Genomic DNA, 19,116 nt, shown 5'->3' with positions numbered 1-19,116 from the left:
AAACTAATAACCTATCTATGAGGTCTGGCACTGTGATGCATAACCAGTCAGCGCCAGATTCTCTCATCGCTCTGTCATGCACATCAACAGTTTGAGTCAGATGTTGTCATTTCACATATGACTCAAAGTTTTATACAGAGAAAGTCATTCACCATCACCTCTCAAACAGCAGTTAATGGTCTCAATGTTAACGTCCTTTCCAAGCCTCAAACCATGAAGGGCATTAGTGGCTCACAGGCCTTGTTATGTGTGTGTGGTGTTGTCAGCTTGTTCCTGACGTGTGTGTGAGTGTGGCTGTGATAAGCCTCAGGCCTGACGTGAAACAAGCTCCTCTAAGTGGAATAGAAATACACAGGCGCAGCACAGTTTGTCCTCTGGCTGAGTGGAGGTGGACGATGCCTGTGAGATCATCAGTCACAGTTAATAAGCCATGTTAATGATGTAAACATAACCAGGCTGGATCACTCTGACACGAATGCTGCGTTCGGGCAACATGAGAAACTGGTCAATGCCAAATTTGCAACTGTGAACGTCACCTGAGTCATTTTTACAAATCTTACACTCCTACACAACCTTTCGGGTCTTGGAGGAAAATGGCGTCCCCGCTTTTAAAATGTAAATAAACCTGAAAAAAAAACCCAACCTGGTACGTTTGATACCTGAAACAAATTTATGTATTTCTTTTCAAAGCAGTATAATGATGAACTGCCATGTACCACTTTACCAGCTGGTTTCTACCACCTTCCGATGAGCGCCTGAAGGCAGCATGAGTCAGTATGAGTCAGTGTTTGTCTGACGGAGGTGAAACAGAGCTCTTACATCAGTGAGCCCTGCTACAAGCTGATTTAAAGCGTTTTTTAAAACATGTTTACTTTTCACAGACCCATTAGAGAAAACATTGAGAAAGCAACAGTGATGAATATTTGATAAACAGCAGAATTGTGGTGGAAACTCAAACCACCAATCTGGAAATGCTCAAATTTCCCACATGCATGAACAACAACAACAACAAAAGTACCTGATTTGTGTAACAGTCACAAAGTGAAAATGGAACCCAGCTCGGTCATTTCATTTCTCAGTCTCTCTCGCTCAACGGCCCCCGGGTGTTTTCCCAAAGCAGAGGGACTGAAGCAGCACGAGGCGCTCAGGAAACTGTCGTAATGTGGAACTTCATGATTACACGGCGAAGCCTCACGCGGATTTCCTATTTCTGTATGTGACTACCTCTTTCTTATAACTTCCCTCATTCTCTCTCTCTCTCTCTCTTTCTCTCTCTCTCTCTCCAGTGGCCATTGTTACTACCAGACCATCGTGAGCCCGGTGTCGTTGCCGGACTCCCCGTGTTCACGCATCCCTCACACGGTCACGCTGGTGTCCATACCGGCGTCCGCTGAGGCCAGCAAGGAGCGCAGGGGGCGGGGCTTCTCCGTGGCTGTCGACAAGCCAGTCAGCCCCACCAATGGCTACAGTCCTGAAAATGGACCTACAGTCCGGGTCTCCCAGTGAGTCTATCTCTATGTGTGTCTGTGTGTGTGTGTGTGTGTACTAGATAAGGCATAAAGTTTGTTTCCACTTTTACGCACTTGAATGTGCACTCAATTCTAATCTTTGAATCTGAGAGGGAAAAACATTAAATACTATTTTTAGCTCCTGGAAATTTTGGATCGGGTCATCTGAGGAAAACAGACGGTGATGGTTGCTAGGAGACACTGTCATACATGATTTTAAAGGATAATGAGAGGGACGCAAATGATTGAGAGTGAATGGGAGAAAAAATTAAAGAGCTTTAACATTACGAGAGAAGAATAATGATGAAGGACAAAAGATGAAGGAGGAGGATGAAGAATAGAGGACAGTGTGATGGATGAGACAAAATGCACACAGAGCAGAATAATGAGAATGAGGCAAGTCGGAAGTCAGAGAGAGTCCAAATGAGCTGAGACGACATCGTGTCCTGTGTGTGTTTGTCCAAACAAAGAGGTGTGGATGGTTGTAACATCATGAGTGGTTGTTGTCATGCAGAGTGGACGCAGACTGCATCAGCCCAGACGTGAAGAACTCCATTCATGTTGGAGATCGAATCCTGGAGATCAACGGGACGCCGATACATAACGTTCCTCTGGATGAGGTATTATTTCTGTTTGTAATTTAAACATTTATGGAACTGAATTTAATATTAAGCAAGTAGAAGTCGATGTTTAGTTGTAATCTGTCCGGACTGGTACGTGTTTCATGAATCAAACGTTTTGTGCGTGTGACTCCTGTTATGCAAAAATGTATGAAAATAGTACGTAAATATTGCTGAATGAAGCCTGTTGTTGCTGTATACATGAACTAAACCAGATGAACAGTAGCACCACTGAGCTTTAACAGAGTGTGACCCCCCGCCCCCTCTAGATTGACCTGCTGATCCAGGAAACCAGCCGGCTGCTGCAGCTCACCATCGAGCACGACCCGCACAGCCACGAGCTGGAGAGTGCCTCGCCAGGGGTGGAGGACCAGGTGGACGACCCCCTGTCCACACCTCTGTCCGAGGGTCCCAGCCCCACCCTGCCCATCACGCAGCCCCCCAACCCCGACATCTGCAACCTGCGCTCCCGCATCATCACGTGAGACCATTTCCACACTGGTGCAGTGTGTCCTATCTGATCAATGTGTTCTCCTCTCCCTGTGCCTTGCATGGCTTCACCCTCTCACCTCTCCTCTCTGATCCCTAGGCGGAGCTGCAGCACCGATAAGTCGCCGTGCTCGAGCGACGCGACATCGCCTCTCTCGCACCGCACAGACTTCAACCGCTCTGAGTCGCTCCGCGTCGTCTCCAACCGCACGCACCGCATCTTCCGCCCATCCGACCTCATCCACGGAGAGGTGCTGGGGAAGGGCTGCTTCGGTCAGGCCATCAAGGTATGTGTGCCTTATATGTCCACAAGATGGCGACATTTAGGTATTGTTTGAGAAATTTTGGGAACGGCACTTTTATGTCTCCCAAACCAGCTTGATTCATTGCATTGTTGCGTCTGGTCACAGGTCACACACAGGGAGACGGGGGAGGTGATGGTGATGAAGGAGTTGATTCGTTTTGATGATGAGACACAGAGAACCTTCCTGAAAGAGGTGAGTGGACACGGACCCTCCCATCACTCATAGTATCTGGGGCAGAATTTTGTGGTATGAAATCATCATCCGGCAAACTGATAAAGCACTGAGAAGGTGCAACAATGTGAAATGATTTTGCTTCTGTTGCTTTGTTAGTCATCCTGTCATATATGATGGATGCACAGAACTTACTTCACCCTCCACAAGAAGCTTTAACTGTCCTCTCCTCCCATTAAGTCGGAAAAGATAACAGGGACCAACTGATACCCCGAAGTCACAGACGTCTGTAAGAGTTTAGGTGGGATCATTACATTGTTACCCAGTGAACAGCCTGAGTCACTCCTGAGTCTTTGTGTTAAGTGGAGGTGGTCGTTATGTCCAAAACAAGCCGTTTGATGCTCAGTATTACAGACTCACTCAGTCACTTAAAGCTGCTAATTGAGATGTTTAAACATCAGGAAAATTGTTCCCGTGTGGTTGTGTGTGTACTTGTGTGGTTTCTTCTTTATTATTTAGTGACCGAAACACGAGTCCTTTATTTGTATTTGCTGTGGCAGATGAAAGAGAAGAAAGGGCGGCAGTAAAACAGCATAATGAGGACGATTAGACGCCTGCTAGCTGTTTGTGTGTAGGTGGCCTGACCGCCACACGAGGCTGTTTGTGAAATTGTTGGCAGGAAATCAGGAAAGAATGCAAACTTGAGAGAGTGACAGTGTGTGTGTGTGTGTGTGTGTGTGTGTGTGTGTGTGTGTGTGTGTGTGTGTCCTCCTCCACAGCTCATCATTCAAGAAAGACTCAGTTTAGGTGTCGCTTTAAGCAGCACCAAACCACAGTTGCTCTATAGCCTAAACTCTTTAGAAATAAACTTCCTTCATCATTTCCACAGGGTTTCCATATTAAGGAAAATCCAGGAAAAGTTATTGAATTTGAACCTTAGTGATTTCCAGGTCTGGAAAACCACAAGCATGGCCTCTTGGGAGTCGGTCTGAGTGTAGGGGGTCATTGGCATTAGCAGACTCAAAGTTACCCAGAGGAGTGAACATTGGTCACTTATTGATATCTAGAGGTGAAAGTGGTCCACTCTATTGATTGGACACACTTGACATTATGTTAAGTCGAACAGAATCACAACAAGCGAGAAGAGAGGGGAAGAGCATCATCTGCTCAATGATTTTCACCCCCATACATCGTCACAACAGCAGGCAAATATAATTGAATTGGTTACTGAGGTCGTGCTGTGTTTGACTCTGTGTCCTCAGGTGAAGGTCATGCGTTGCCTGGACCACCCTAACGTGCTCAGGTTCATCGGTGTCCTCTACAAGGACAAGAGACTCAACTTCATCGCAGAGTACATCAAGGGAGGCACACTGAGGGAGACCATCCTGAAAATGGTGAGGCAGGAGTGTGTGTGTGTGTGTGTGTGTGTGTGTGTGTGTGTGTGTGTGTGCGCGCGCGCGCGCTTGTGTGTGTTGGACTCTTGTCGTCATGGTACTGCTATTGGAGTATCGTCTCATTATGATCTTGTGCAATTACAGGACAGCAACTATCCCTGGAACCTGAGGGTCAGCTTTGCCAAGGACATTGCCGCTGGGATGGTGAGTTCATTCAAGTTTGTGTGATTGTAGTCAGAGATGTTGTTTAGTCAAACACAAAGCTGGTATGGCTTAGAAGAGAACCGTCTCCAATCTAATATTCCACTCCAACATCATAGACGGCGATGAAAGTCTCTCCAGGTAGACAGACACATCCTTTAAGCCTTGAGGCGTTATCTTCTTCCCTCTAGTGGTCATTTATGGGAGCTACAACACCCGTTGTGTTCTTCCCGTGTAGTACACACACAGACTTTACCGTCGCTCCTGTAGGAACCACAGCATGGATTCCTACAGGGTTACACCAATACAATGGTGATGAGGATTATACGAGTTGAAACAATGCAGGATTGTTCTTGTCGACATAAAGTTCCTGTTTTTCTTCCCACATTTCTGTCCACTTACCATCCATCTATCTGTCATTTAGACCTATCTGCATTCCATGAACATTATCCACCGGGACCTGAACTCACACAACTGCCTAGTCCGAGAGGTAAGAACTGCGTGTGTGTGTTTGTGTGTGTTTTTCTTTAAGGATTAGCACAGCGGACCTGTCAGTTGTTAGATTCCTGCTATATAAACACAGAAGAAGAGCTTTGTGAGTGTGAGCTGCAGCAGTGAGCCCCCAGCCTGATGTAACCGAACAGAGAGGGCATTGTGGATGTGTCATATGCAAACAAAGAGTGTGTATTATAGACCTGCTGTGTCTCCACAGTGTTTGGTAAATGTACACGAAGAGAAACGTGATGCCCGGAGTTGAATTTCATGCATCCCGAGCAAGGCAGCAGGTTTAGTTCTCACATTGGTCAGGATGTTTTTGTCAGATGACCAAGATGCACAGTGGTGGTTTATGCTTTTCCCAGGCGATTTGGTCTAAAATGATTATTAAATTGTTAAAATGTTTGAACAAGGCACAGAAATTTACAGAAATTGCAACACATTACACTTGCAATTTCAATATAGAATCAACTGCCTGTTATGCTTCGTGTTTTTGATTCTGTCATCATTTATACTTACTGTTCATCGCCAAAGTAATAGTAGCATATCGATGACGTGCCTACCTTCTGGACTTGTTCCCATGCAGGATAACACGGTGGTGGTGGCAGACTTCGGGCTGGCACGACTCATGGTGGAGGAGAAGTGCGAGAAGTTAACGCAGGGCAAAGTGCCCAGCCTGAAGAGGCCCGATCGAAGGAAGAGATACACGGTGGTGGGGAACCCTTACTGGATGGCTCCTGAGATGATCCACGGTACGATCGGCACCCATGCGACAGTCACTGTTTGTCTTCAACAATATCCAGTGTTCCCTGCTTCCCAAACCAACCATAGCCAGTTTGTGCTTGTTTTGGTGCCATACTCGTACTAGACCAAACTGAAACCTCTTCACTTTCTTGAACTATAGCAAAATAAACAACATCCTAATTTTGTCCTTTTTGCTTCCCAGGGAAGAGCTACGACGAGCGAGTGGACATCTTCTCCTTTGGCATCATGCTGTGTGAGGTGAGTGATCCTCCGCTCTCTAATCCTCTGACATAATGAGACCCCCGAGCAGCCATCTAGGATCTCAGAGAGGTTATTGTTTCATAAATATGGCCTCAATAAAACAGGATTATAATAGCTTTGTGGAAACCTTTCTGGGGTAAATGAGCCGAAGATCACAAGGATCTAGTTTATTAAGTATATCTTTTCTCGTCTCTCAACCTACTCAACATTGACTTTTGCCTTAAGTCTTCTCATCCTGTTTTTACAAATTGGTTGCACAGAAGCTCAGCTCTTTGTTTGCTTCGTCTCCTCTGTTTGCCCAAAAATCCTCTTCTAGTCTGTCTTGTGGGATCTGGATCTCATCATGTTTCATGTATCTAAACATATTCGAGATACTCTATGTTGTTAGGTTATCGTGAGGTTGTTTCCTGTTACATTCATAACCAGTAATGCTTAGTCATGTCCAGCAAGAGGAAGCTTTACATCAGTAACCTCTCTCTCTCTCTCTCTTGATCGACCTATAGATTATTGGCAGGGTGAATGCGGACCCAGACTACCTCCCTAGAGCTGTGGACTTTGGCCTGAACGTGTCCGGTTTCCTGGAGGAGTTCTGTCCCGCTGATTGTCCCCCACCCTTCTTCCCATTGGCTGCTGTATGCTGTGACCTTGATGCAGATAAACGGTCAGACATCAGAAAATAACTTCAATCTTTAATGTTAGATGAGACAGTTCACACCAAAATACAATCTTCACCTGGAATAGTAGGGTAGGAGAATTCTTGATCTCCGCTTGGCAAAGGTATCAAGTTGTAATTTTGAATCATACTGGGAAGTCTATTGCATCAGAAGAAAATACCAAATGTATACCTATAATTTATTGATAACTCCACCACCAAAGTTAGGAGAGGTCATCATCAAACGTTCATAACATTACAGACATTACAGATAAAATGTAATTTGATCTTCTGTCAGCAAACTAACCGCCCTTTAATCTGCAGCCCTGCTTTCTCCAAACTGGAGGAGTGGCTGGAGAACCTGAAGATGCACTTGGACATCAACCTCCCTCTGGTGTCTGAACTGGAGAAGCTGGAAAAGACCTTCTGGGACAACCATGTCATCACACGCTCTGAGAACGGCCTGCCACTCGACCCCGAACATCCAGAGTAGACCGGACAGAACAGGACAGAAGGAGAAGGATGTTCCATTTAACCCCAGCAGGCTTTTAAGAGGGATCTGTGGTCGGGTCGGTGCAGCGGCCACCTTCCTCAGGCGGTGCGGTGGCTGCTGGGGCTTTGCCTAAGGGGAGGGGTGGTGTTAACTCCCCTCGCTGTCCTAGGCAGACACAGCAGGTGAAGACTGGCTCAGGACGACTCAGGGGGACAATGTGGATCCGAAAAGAGACACACATTCAATGTCAAATCAAGAGACGATTCTTTCCTTAGCTTAACTCCACTGCAGCTGAAGCTCAACTGGAGGCTGTCATGCAATCAGAGCCAATCACGTCTCACCTCCTGAATCATGTCTGATGTAGATGTTACTGTAAGGTGTGTGTCCTCACAGGGACCATGTAGTCATCCTCACTTTCCGCTCCTATAGTCTGCAATGTACAGTACATGCTGTGTTTGGTTTTGCTTTGAACCTATGACATTAAGAAAGAGAGAGGGGCTCAACACAAAGCTTTAAACATCGTGACGTCAAAGAGCATGACTGTAAATAACGCTGTCAGGTCACATCCCAGTCCATCATGTCCTCTGACCTCATTGGGTCATGTGTAGTAGAATGTGAATACTGGCCCTGCTTGTGTCTCTGCCCCTCACTCACACACTGTGTAGCACTGACTTTACTTTGAGGTACATTATTGACGTCCGGTACAGTACATTGTGTCCCCATGTTACAAGGGCTGGACCCAATAACTTTTTTAAGGCCTAGAGAATTCGCTGATTGGTTGATATCATGTGCAGTGGACTCACAACGATGCTAGCTAGTTAATGCTAACGCTACAAGGTCCTAGCATTACGCTGACTTAAGCCAGTCTTAGCTAGCAGCCGTGTTTTCCTTATTTGATACGATAGCGCACGCTTGTTGTGCCTCCACTGTACGTCAAGGCAAAGTTACACAATATCTATTAGGTCTACATACTTCTAGGTACATTCTAAGTCAGGTTACTTTGTCCACAAAAAAAATTATGACTATTCTGAATAGTAATTTTGTACAAGAGTACCGAAATAAGACGTATATGGTGACTTGGACCGTTGGGTCCAGCTCTAGCTGTTAGCATAACTCGCTAGCTTAACTCATACTGGTGTACATAGCTGGCAACATTGTAAATGTTTTAAATAGTGTAAATGTAAAGACATATTTTGTATACGTACGCTACATTGTGGTATATTAATGGCCGACCAGTTGAAATGAAGCAAAAGTAAATGTTTGACTGCAGTTAAAATGGTGCAGTCGAACATTTATTCAGTTTGTTCAGGGGTTTCTTGTGTTGGAGATGGAAGAAGGATCTGGGTGCCATAATCTCCTCCTGTGGTTTGGGGGTTGTGTACAGTAAATGTTCCATTCGGTTGCATCCCTCCATCCTAAATCTTTATGGTTTATTTGTCAACACTGGTTGGGTCCTCCTGGAGTTAATGTACAAGGTTCCCATGTAGATGAAAATTATGGAAAAGTCCTGGAAAGTTTGAGTAATGAGCTTAATACTGTCAAGCCAAGCTAGAAGATAAAGCAATGGAGATATATTCCCTGGAAATTGCTCGAATATTGCATGAATATCGTCACAATTCCAGCCAAGCTCAGTCCAAATTTGAGATTAATTTTATTCTTTTAATAACGCCGGCTTATCCTTTGAAAAATAATATTAAGGAGAACACATTAGGTGTTGGTCTGAACGAAAAGGTTGCCATAGAGACTAAATCTGTACCTTTACGGCCTCACCTACAGCTCGTGTTAGAATCACTTTTAACGTCAAACTTCGAGGCTGCCAGCAACACAAACACAAATATCAAATCATAATATTTATTGATTCCGATTATTTGAATTTGTTTGCACACAGTTTTCAACAGCATGAACATTGAAAAGGTCGATTTGTTTATTACACCTTGAAAAAGTCATGGAGTTGCCAAATAAGTGTTGAGTCCCTGCATGTAGAAATGACATCAACTTTTCTCTGCAGACCAAAATCAGAAATGAGTAAATTACTTGCCGTCGAGCCTAATTATGTGTGGAATTGTTTTTTTTACTGAAATAGTTGGGTAAATTGATTAATTCTCTCATCTCATGTACTGTACCGTAGTTTGGGTGTAGTATAATGGTATTGCCTCACTGTGTCAGCGTTCTGTCTCTCCTTCTGTCTGTTTACATGTAAATGCTGTAAATATATCTGTATATTTCTGTCCTTATATCTCTGCGCTATCTCGCACTCCTCAGAAACTGTCTCTTCCACTGTCCAACTTCCCTCTTTTGCACCTTTTTAGTGTTCATTTCCTGTTTCTAACCTTCCATTTCTTGCTCTGAGCTGCGTGGTGTACAGCTTAGGTACATTCAGCTACTAAAGCAAGCTGTTTTTGTCTTCTCTTTGTCTAGATATTGTGAGTTTAAATAAGAAAAACCAGGAATGAAAGACAAAAAAAGTAAGCGGAGAAAGCCAGGCTAAGAAAACATAGCATCTGTTCTTTTATATGCGTATAACCACTGAAATCTTTTGTATGGATTTGAGTACTTTGATTTGCACTATAATACCAAACAGCTGGTTGAAGCCATGTTTGTTAATTTCCTCTCTTGGGGCTACTTGTGATAAGGATTTAAATAATGTCAGTTCAGGTTGATATATGAATGCAAGACACTGATAAGAGCCTTTCAACTGTAAAAATGGGTTCTGGGAAAATCATCCTCTCGATAACAAACAACCAGTGAAGCTTCAAAGAGTGTGTGACTATGATCCATTTCTGTGCGATATTTCATTTACAACACATTGAAATGCAGCTCTGGAAACCCTACAAATCCCTCTAATCTCACTGTCTGGGCCGGCTTGAGACCTGTTTTCAGAATTAGCTATTTTGAAGGAGGATTCAAATATTTGGCCACTGAAACAAGTCGAGCCGGAGTTGCATCCGATTTTCCATAGCCAGCAGGTTACCACAAGTGCTTCCTGAACACAGAGGCCTCTGTTTAGGTTTGTCTTGGTAAAGATGAGCTAACGCATCAGTCACATGTGCCATTTCCAACATGTCAGTGCTGGTGCCCCGGAGCTGTGTGCACAGTGTGAACGTGTGATGATAACATATGCATTAAACAAGGCTAAGTTACACTGTATTTACTTCTACACACTTCCAGGTCCATTGTAGGTCGAGCTACTTTCTCCAAAACAACACAATATTCTGAATAGAATTTAACACACTCTTGTCTTCAAGTCTTAAGCACTCTCGAGAGACAAAGTTTTCTGGTCTTTGTTAGCGAGAGGATGTGAGGTCCCGGCTCTGCCTGCTGCCTACAGACTGCTCCTTTGTGAATGTCCTTCTGTGTTGTTTCTGACTGCTTTTTTTACACGCAATGTCCACAGAGTTGACAACCACTGATGTTAGAGCACTTATATCGACCACTCCCACTCTGACTGTACTCGTTTGGCTCAGGGCCGTAGTTCTCTGGTGATACTTTACAATCCATTTAGTGCAGCAGCTTAATAGGAGCGCAGTATTCAGCATCCGCAGTGTAGTAACAGTGACACTTGAAGTGCATGTAACCTTCCTGTCAGTTTATCAGCTAATACACTAAATATGCTTCCCCTGAACTCTTCGTGCTGTACACGAGTGGCTTTGCCTTGTTTTCTGTCTGAGCCATGTCGAGCATGTTAGTCTTGTGTACGGACGTGTCGTTGATGGATGAGAATTTTACCGCAGCACTTCTTTGCAAAGGATCGTTACCTCTGAACATTGCTGTGCCTTTGTTGTAAGCTAGCCTTGCCAACGACTCCATGTGTTTGCGTGAGCCTGTTTCCTCTCACGTATCCTGAGTCTGATTCATGTGGGTTGATTATCATTGCTGATTCTGTATTGTATGAAATTCTGTCTTCTGTATCATATTTATATTTTCCAGATCTCCACTGTCAGTTTTGACTTTTTATTATATATATATATATTTTGTCTTATTTCATTTTTAACACAAGCTGTGAAAACAATTCTGCACTTTAATCCTGAACGTGAACATTTAGTGTCTGAGGAGGCGACTGTTTTTTTTCCTTTTGTCACAGCTAAAATAAAATTCTTGCTCCTTGAAGAAACAACGACTCATTCCTTAGTTAATGCTGATGTCTTCACTGTCAGTTTGATTCCATTGCCTCATCAAATGTGTCCACAAACACCTGATGATAATATTCACACATTTATTGACATTATACTGTGAAGAGAAGTGAACACGTACAGTGAAAAGTCTTTTCTGACTCCAAAACTAGTGCAAAATGTCCATACATGACACAAATATAACCAACAGTAAACTTAAGTAGAATTTTATTTGCGAGTTGACCACTAGAGGTCGCTATATGCCTCTACTGTTCTTTCAATGACAAAAGTAGTAGCAGTAGAATCTTCATCTGATCATCTTCCAAATGAGCCTGCCAGCACATTTCTGTTACAAGAAAACCAACAACAATATTACTACTGCTACTAATAATAATAATAAATAAACAAAATTAAATTAACTTGATAGCTCCCTCAAACCATTATTCAGTATACAATACCTACGCTGTTGTGGTTTTCACAGTCATATATATTTTAAACAAAGTATATAACGTCAATAAAGATAATAATAAAACTGTATTTAAATCATTCAATACAGTTTTAAGTATATCATACAGCTTTAAGATATAATATAGAAATGATGACATGAAATGTGACTTCATGACTCGTGACTCGAGTAGACTTGAACCTTCGGGCTGGATTCTATGTGACCCGGTGTCTCTCCGGTTCATCCCGAGTCTCCGAGTCGCTCTCGGTTATCTTCGTCCGATTTCGGCCCAAACCGCTAAGAAAGGTGCAAGTGTTGCAGGTGCACGTGACCGCTGCTCATCTTGTCCACGTGCGATTGTTTTCATTCCGACGACGCTGCTGCGGCTGCTGCCTCGTGACGTCACGGGCCCGAGGCTGCTGCCTCATTGAAGCAGCGAGTGTGTTTGAGTGTGTGTGTGTGTGTGTGTGTGTGTGTTTGGCAGCACACAGTTACACACACACACACACACACACACACACACACGCGCAGAGGGAGAGACGGGTCTGTCCGGTCAAACACAACACAGCGGCTGTCAGCGCAGCGCGGATTCACTTTCACAGAGGAAAACACGGAATTTACCGAGCAGTTGCTGCAGTCGGCGCTGGCTGAAACTTTGCGACATGGAGAATTCCTACAGCAACAACCGGTTCCGGTCCGCAATGTTCAACCACGGTGAGTAACGACCGTCGCGGGCTGTGTGTGTGTGTGTATGTGTCTGCATGCGGGATGTTGGGTAACTCAGGTGGAGCTGGGGTGGTATTCAGCTTTATCGATTGGTTCCGTGATCATGCAGATCGGGACCGGTTCGGCTCGGTTCGGTGCGTAACGCTGCGAAAAGGACAGACGTGCCAAATGGTGTCCTGTGCCACAGGCGAAGGGAACAGTTCGTCCAGGGAGAAAAATCCCTAAAAAAAACAAAACCTCCTGAGCTCCCGCAATAAGGCGGCACACTGTAATTCTATAGTTATGCAAGAATGGCACCGAGACTCGGAGCCACACGGGACTATTTGTGGACTAAGCAGAGAGATGGACTGACTGCTCGGGCTGGACATGGACACGGAGGGAGGATTCACGGAGGTCTCACACACAGACAGACAGACAGACAGACAGACAGACAGACAGACAGACAGACAGACAGACACACACACACACACACACACGGTGGTTTAGTTATCAGTGGAAATAAGCTCAGTGGAGGATAGAAACAGAGTGAGACACACATTCACACACTGAGAGTGTGTGTGAGGGCATTTGGTCATCAATTCACAATTGTTTTAAACTCCATCTGACCACCACTTATAAAAGAAGTCATGTTATAAATGAAAATAGAATAATGATTAAAACTTGCCAAAAAAAACATACAATGAATGAAAGCATCCAAAAAATTAGATCAAAACAATAAAGAAGAATGAAAAGAATCACATAAATTCTACTCACACATGAAGATTAGAGGCTCCTTAATCCTTCAGATTGCAGCACAGCAGCTGCAGTGTTTCCCTCAGACTGTCACAAGGACATTAAGGACATGTTTGCTTCTTTCCCCTCAACAATACGTTTCTCCTGCATCATCCCTTTGATCTTTGGAGATCAAACAGGTCATGTGTGTCTCTTGGATTGTACAGCGTCTCGTTCGACTAGAAGAAGCCTCCTCGCTGTGTGAGCCTGCTGAAGGCCTCCGTCACTGTTTTGTCCCTCAAAGCAGATGATTGGTCCATGTAGCTCCTGGGCCTTGCAGTATGTGTGTGTGTGTGCGGGTGGTTTCAGACAGACCATCATGGTTATAGTAGTGTCCATACCTAGAACCTGGACCTGGACCTGGACCTGGACCTGGACCTCACACCGTAGATGAGGGGTTGGATTTCTGGTTCCTCATGCTGATCTATAGACCTTCTAAAATCCCACAAGGCTCACAAATACAATAGTTTTTGCTTTGTTGTTTGCTTTGTTTGTGAGATGATTTTGTGGGGAAATGAACCCAATAAGAGCAGCTGAGGATGTGTCAGTGTCCGGACCCTCACTCAGCTCCACCCTCTCTTTGTGGAGACTCTCTAGATTCAGCGTCCCGGTGATATAGCATGTTCAAATGTTAGTTTTACTGTTTCTGGATCTGGGGTGAATTATTATTGTTTGGACTGTTCTAGTTCACTAGAAGAACATATCTAAAATTGCTTGGTGATATTTCTTTGCAGCAATGTTGACACAAATCACCATGGGAATAGAGGAGAGGGGGGGGGGGCGTTTAAAGCTTTGATGGGCTGTGTCGAACTTTATAAATCGTGAGAGTGGCCGTTAAATCAACATGTAATTTCCCGCCTCTCGACCGTTTTTAGCTGAACTAGTATGACATGTTTTACAAAAGTTATCAGCAAAGCGATATAGTTTATAATGATGTAGAGATAAGTTTTAGATTCCTGATAGTTCACTGGAAACAATGAGCCCAGAATTGTTTCTCTTCAGCCGAAAAACAAAATGTCTTCGTACTGCAGCTGTGCACCTTTTACACCTCACAGTAACATGTTATCCTGTTATTAGGACATGTTATCTTGAACAAGAGGATGAGGATGTTGATGCAAGATATCAAGAAGGGCCTGTGATTGTATCTCTGCCACAGGTTGCCAGGTTTAAACTTGGCGTGTGCAGTCATGACACTTGACTTGAAAAGGTCACGCTGGGAATCCTCTCGCTCTTATTGATCGAGTTATTTTGAATGGGAGTCAAACTGTGAGCTAAAATGTGAAGGTCGCTTGGGATTCAAAGGGTTTAGAGCCAGTAGCGTATTATATTACTCTAGGCCAGGCTGTCTGAATAAGGACGTGGAGTAAGTGGAAAGTGAGGAAAGCGGACGGGGCGGCACAGTCAGCAGTGGTTGACATTCCTCAGGGAAAGCCTGGTGTGGAGATGCTGCCTGTGCCTGTGGCTCCGCTGACAGCATGACGGGCGAGGATCCTCTGCATGTAGGTCAACACGGCCACCGCAAGAAAAATTAACAAGCCGAGCCAGGGGCCATTATAGAAGGCAGGAATTTAACGTTGATGACACGTTACGCATCTCGATAATCAGATGTTTTTTGGCTCTAAGCTGGCAGGCGTTTGCAGCCAGCGGCGGTTGCAGATGTTTAATGTTTCTGTCCAGTTGTTTTCTCTGTCAACAGTGTACAGAGGACTTCTTAGTGTGTCAACCCACCGCAGTCATCTCACAAAAACAGCCTCCAGAGAAATTTTATCCAAGTTGATTGTGAGTGATATGAGGCTCATACATTATATATGGTCCATAGACGTACAGGGAGGCTAAACCAGCCTGACATGAGAGAGACTTCTGCTGTATTATTGAATAAACGGTGACAGAGACGCTCAGGACGCTTTGGCCCCCCCCTGACTCGCATCTCTGCAGTGCAAAGGCAGCAGATCAATAACTGTAACGCCGCCAGCAGGCTGTTTCCCAGGTCAGACGGCTCAGTGTAAATAAATTTGTTTTCCCTCTTAAGAACTGAAGGAATCGGTAAACTGTAAACATCATGAATAATTTGGAACGGCATCTGCTCGCCACTAATTACTGGAAAGAGCGACTGATCTTAAAGAGCCGAGGCCCCGCGTATTGATCTCATCACTTTCATTCCCCTCAGCAAAGCGCATCACCTACGTCTGCAGCCATTCATTCATAGAGGCCACGCCCATTTAACCCCAACCAGACTTTCCACCATTTTAATTGTTGTTTTTTGTATTTCCTCCTGCAATTCGTGGTTCAATTGTCACCACACTTAACATGTAGAATGTCTGGACTGAGTCTGAATCTTTGTTTATTGGTGTTCTTTACTGTTTTGTTGACTTGTGTTGTCTGTCCTGTATTGTGGCGACTGCGTTGTGACATATTCTCATCTCACCATCTCAGTATGTGTATTCAAGATCACTCACTCTCTCTCTCAAAGACAAAATCTTACACAGTTCCATGCCACACACGCACACACATTCAGTATGTAGCAGTGCTGGCAGCAGCATCATCGTTCTCACTTCAGCATTTACAGATGCTCTCACATGCCGCCGTCAGTCTGATTCTCACACATTCTGGTTTAAAAATAGGTTCTTCTGTCGACATTTAATATTGTGGAACTCACTGCTTCATCTTCAGCCTTTTACGCAAATCTCCATCAGCCCAAATCAAAGATGTGCCTGAGCTCTGTAACGCAGGCGTGGATGATTGAGCTGCAGTTAAGCTCCCGGCTGTGTTAAACGTTGGAAAGTGTTGTTTTTTTTAAGGGCGATGTCGTGTCAAGTTTTGTCCATGGACTCGTTTGGCGTGACGTGCCTAAGCAAGTCCCAGGTCTCCTGACACGCAAGGAAGGGTCTCTGTCTGCTCAGGAAAAGGATGATGTCAGGCAGATTCCAGGTGGAAACTGGATGATCCATGTGCCTCAACAATGAAACATTTACTTATGATTTGTCTGTTCTGATTTACTCTGTGAATGTGTGCAGAGATGATGAAGGAGATGGAGATGGAGATGATGAAGCATCGGATCCTTATAGTGTATTTGGGGTCAAATGTGGTGGGAGTGAACAATCCCATAGGTTCCTGTGGTTTGGGAGGGGTCATACTTAACCTGTAGCACTTCAGGAAGGGGAGGGGCAGGAACAAAACGCGACTATGAGGACTGAAGTCTAAATTTAATGCAACTGTTTTGGCTGATTTTGTCTCTTTCCAGTCATTTCATCTTTAATCTTGAAACATTTGGACTTTATTCAGGGACATACCTGTTGTGTAACTCGGTCAGATTAACCTGCTGTTATTGTCAGATGATGTTGAATTTGATGTGTTTTTGCTCCTCTCCTATGTGTCTGAACCGTGGATGCGGATATTGAAACCTTGATCTCTGCTGCTGGCCCTCCCCTCCTCCTCCTCCTCCTCCTCCTCCTGCTGCACAGATGAAGAGGTAAGAAAACAGTTTTTGCTCAATCCTGCTGCTGAATGTGAAGTAGGTCATTGGCAGAGGGGGATTTGGCCTCCATTAGCTCTACCAAATGAGGACCTTGTGCTTGGTGATAATTTACGGTCCATTTCTCCCCTGATGCCTTTGCGATTCGGGCGTCTCTTTGTCAAATTTGAATACATTACTGGACATTGAAGAAAAGAACAACATCTAAACGCAGACAAAATCACAGCACTGTTCAATCTGTGTGTGGAAATATCTAATCATTACGCACGTGACACACGTGTGAGACAGATTTGTGCTGGTTGGCCTCAGGCTTTGTGGAGGGACAGCCGGGTGAGCATAGGTGTGTCCTCGAAACCCAGATTTTCTTGTTCCTCTTCTTGTCAAAGTGTCAAAGGAGAATCTGAAGTGTCTGTAGGTGCGTCTGCTCGGTCGGCATTGCCTCCCCCCACACTTTCTCTCCAAACCAACACGGAGCATCTTTCTGCCCAGTCAGCACCTCGCCCCACTGATTCCGCTCCAGCCTTTCCAGCAGCCGGCGGTCTGTCACCTCAGCGTCAACCCCCCCCCCCCCCCACCCCCCCCTTACGTGTTGTTGTCTACATCCCACGGCCCGGCAGCTGTGTCTGGCCCAGCTGACGGATGAAAGTGTGTTTGTTTTCAAGCCCAAAACAGTTCACAGAGGGGCGGAGAGGAGGAGTGGATCCGTACGGGTGTGACAAAAACTCGGTTCCTTCCTCAGCAACATTCCTGGCCCGTGGGACAAAGCTGTAGTGTGTAGAGGGAACACACCTTGTGTATGTTTTCAATGAAATGCCTTCTGTGATGGTTAAAGATGGCCGACAATGTTTGCTACTGCTCCTCACTCGGTACAACCACACGCATGTTTAAACTCAGATTATACCGTGATTAAGGCTATAAATGATCATCTGAGGCGGAGCTTTTGATGCACTTCTACATACTGTGTCAAACAACAAGTTATGTGCTCTGGGAAGAATGATGCATGCTAGGATATGATCAGGAGGAGTAGCGTTGCAGGTTGCGGTGCGTTTGAGAGTTAAGTGTGCTTGTCTTTGTGTGTGTGTGTTTTAGATGCAGCACTTGTCACTGACTCCACCACTCATGACAAGTAGCTTTGTAGCTTTTGCCAAGATACACAACTATAAGTGGAAAGAAAATAGTTAGCGACTGGAGAAGCTAAGTAGCTAAGTTAGCTCCCCTACTTGTAGCTAGCAATGCTCCAACACTGGAGCCTTGTAATTGTGTCTGGCTTACACACGTCATAGTATAGACAAATAGTATAGACAATAATCGTAGTATTGCTTGCACGTAAACGCAACACTGGAGTCCTGTGCTGTAACAGAGAGAGATGGCACGTCCCCCGTGATGGTTTGGCACATCTCTGGCCGGGTTTGTGGTCTTTAAAACGCATGTACGAGCCACCATAAATATAGTTCCTGCTCCTCTAACCACACCCGCCGTAAGATCCTCCTAAGTACAATTCATCTCCTTGTCAAAGCAATCATTCAGGTCCAGGTTGACATAGCTGAAGTTCCCTCTCGGCCGGGCCCACACCCCGTGGCTGCAACGCTCGGGGTGTGGTGGAGCATGAGTGACTTCCTTTTGTCAGCCCAAAAATGCCACACAAACTCACACACACACACACAGAGAGAGAGAGAGAGAGAGAGAGAGAGAGAGAGAGAGAGAGAGAGAGAGAGAGAGAGAGAGAGAGAGAGAGAGAGAGAGAGAGAGAGAGAGAGAGAGAGAGAGAGAGAGAGAGAGAGAGAGAGAGAGAGAGAGAGAGAGAGAGAGAGAGAGAGAGAGAGAGATGCACTATTCTTGGACAGCAGCAGTTGTGGACGTAGAGAGAACGTCAGATTTTGGTTTGAAATGTCTCAAGACGACCTTCCCACATTCACCGACACACACACACGCACACACACCACGGTGCATTCCAGTGTGGCTTTTACTCAACTAGCCATTAGCTTCCTGCGCCTTCAATTGCCGCCCGCCGCTGCAGCCAGAGTGCACAGACTCTATACTTGGACTTTATTAGCCCATTAGCTCTCGAGCCGCCGCTGTAGTTGCTGGTTTCCTCTTTCTTCACTGCAGCTCTGCCTGTTTTTCTCATTTGCTGTCAGGGCCGGTTTGGTGCTGTGCGCTCGCTGCGTTTGACATTTTCAGACTGGAAATGCAGAATGTGCAGTCATGCCGCACCACACCCTCCAATTTCACCGATTGACTTTGCATTGTTTAAGAAATG

At 45.0% G+C, this 19,116-nt stretch overlaps 1 protein-coding gene across 3 annotated transcripts in view; it reads left to right on the top strand.

Moving 5' to 3' along the window:
* The window catches only part of limk1a (LIM domain kinase 1a), a 34,342-nt gene extending 22,911 nt beyond the window's left edge, over positions 1-11,431 (top strand). For all 3 annotated transcript variants that reach the window (XM_076146158.1, XM_076146159.1, XM_076146160.1), the window contains 12 exons: positions 1,287-1,502; positions 2,023-2,128; positions 2,398-2,609; positions 2,718-2,904; positions 3,028-3,114; positions 4,356-4,487; positions 4,632-4,691; positions 5,113-5,178; positions 5,770-5,935; positions 6,130-6,185; positions 6,692-6,849; positions 7,165-11,431. In XM_076146158.1, coding sequence (XP_076002273.1) covers positions 1,287-1,502; positions 2,023-2,128; positions 2,398-2,609; positions 2,718-2,904; positions 3,028-3,114; positions 4,356-4,487; positions 4,632-4,691; positions 5,113-5,178; positions 5,770-5,935; positions 6,130-6,185; positions 6,692-6,849; positions 7,165-7,333 — 1,615 coding nt within the window. In that variant the 3' untranslated portion in view covers positions 7,334-11,431. The remainder of the gene's footprint in view (positions 1-1,286; positions 1,503-2,022; positions 2,129-2,397; positions 2,610-2,717; positions 2,905-3,027; positions 3,115-4,355; positions 4,488-4,631; positions 4,692-5,112; positions 5,179-5,769; positions 5,936-6,129; positions 6,186-6,691; positions 6,850-7,164) is intronic.
* Positions 11,432-19,116: the final 7,685 nt, after the last annotated feature.

Source organism: Genypterus blacodes, unplaced genomic scaffold, assembly GCF_046128005.1.
Source record: "Genypterus blacodes isolate CSIRO-AG114 ecotype Tasmania unplaced genomic scaffold, CSIRO-AGI_Gbla_v1 ptg000032l_1, whole genome shotgun sequence".
NCBI classification, from domain to species: domain Eukaryota; kingdom Metazoa; phylum Chordata; class Actinopteri; order Ophidiiformes; family Ophidiidae; genus Genypterus; species Genypterus blacodes.
This window is presented reverse-complemented; position numbering and strand designations above follow the sequence as displayed.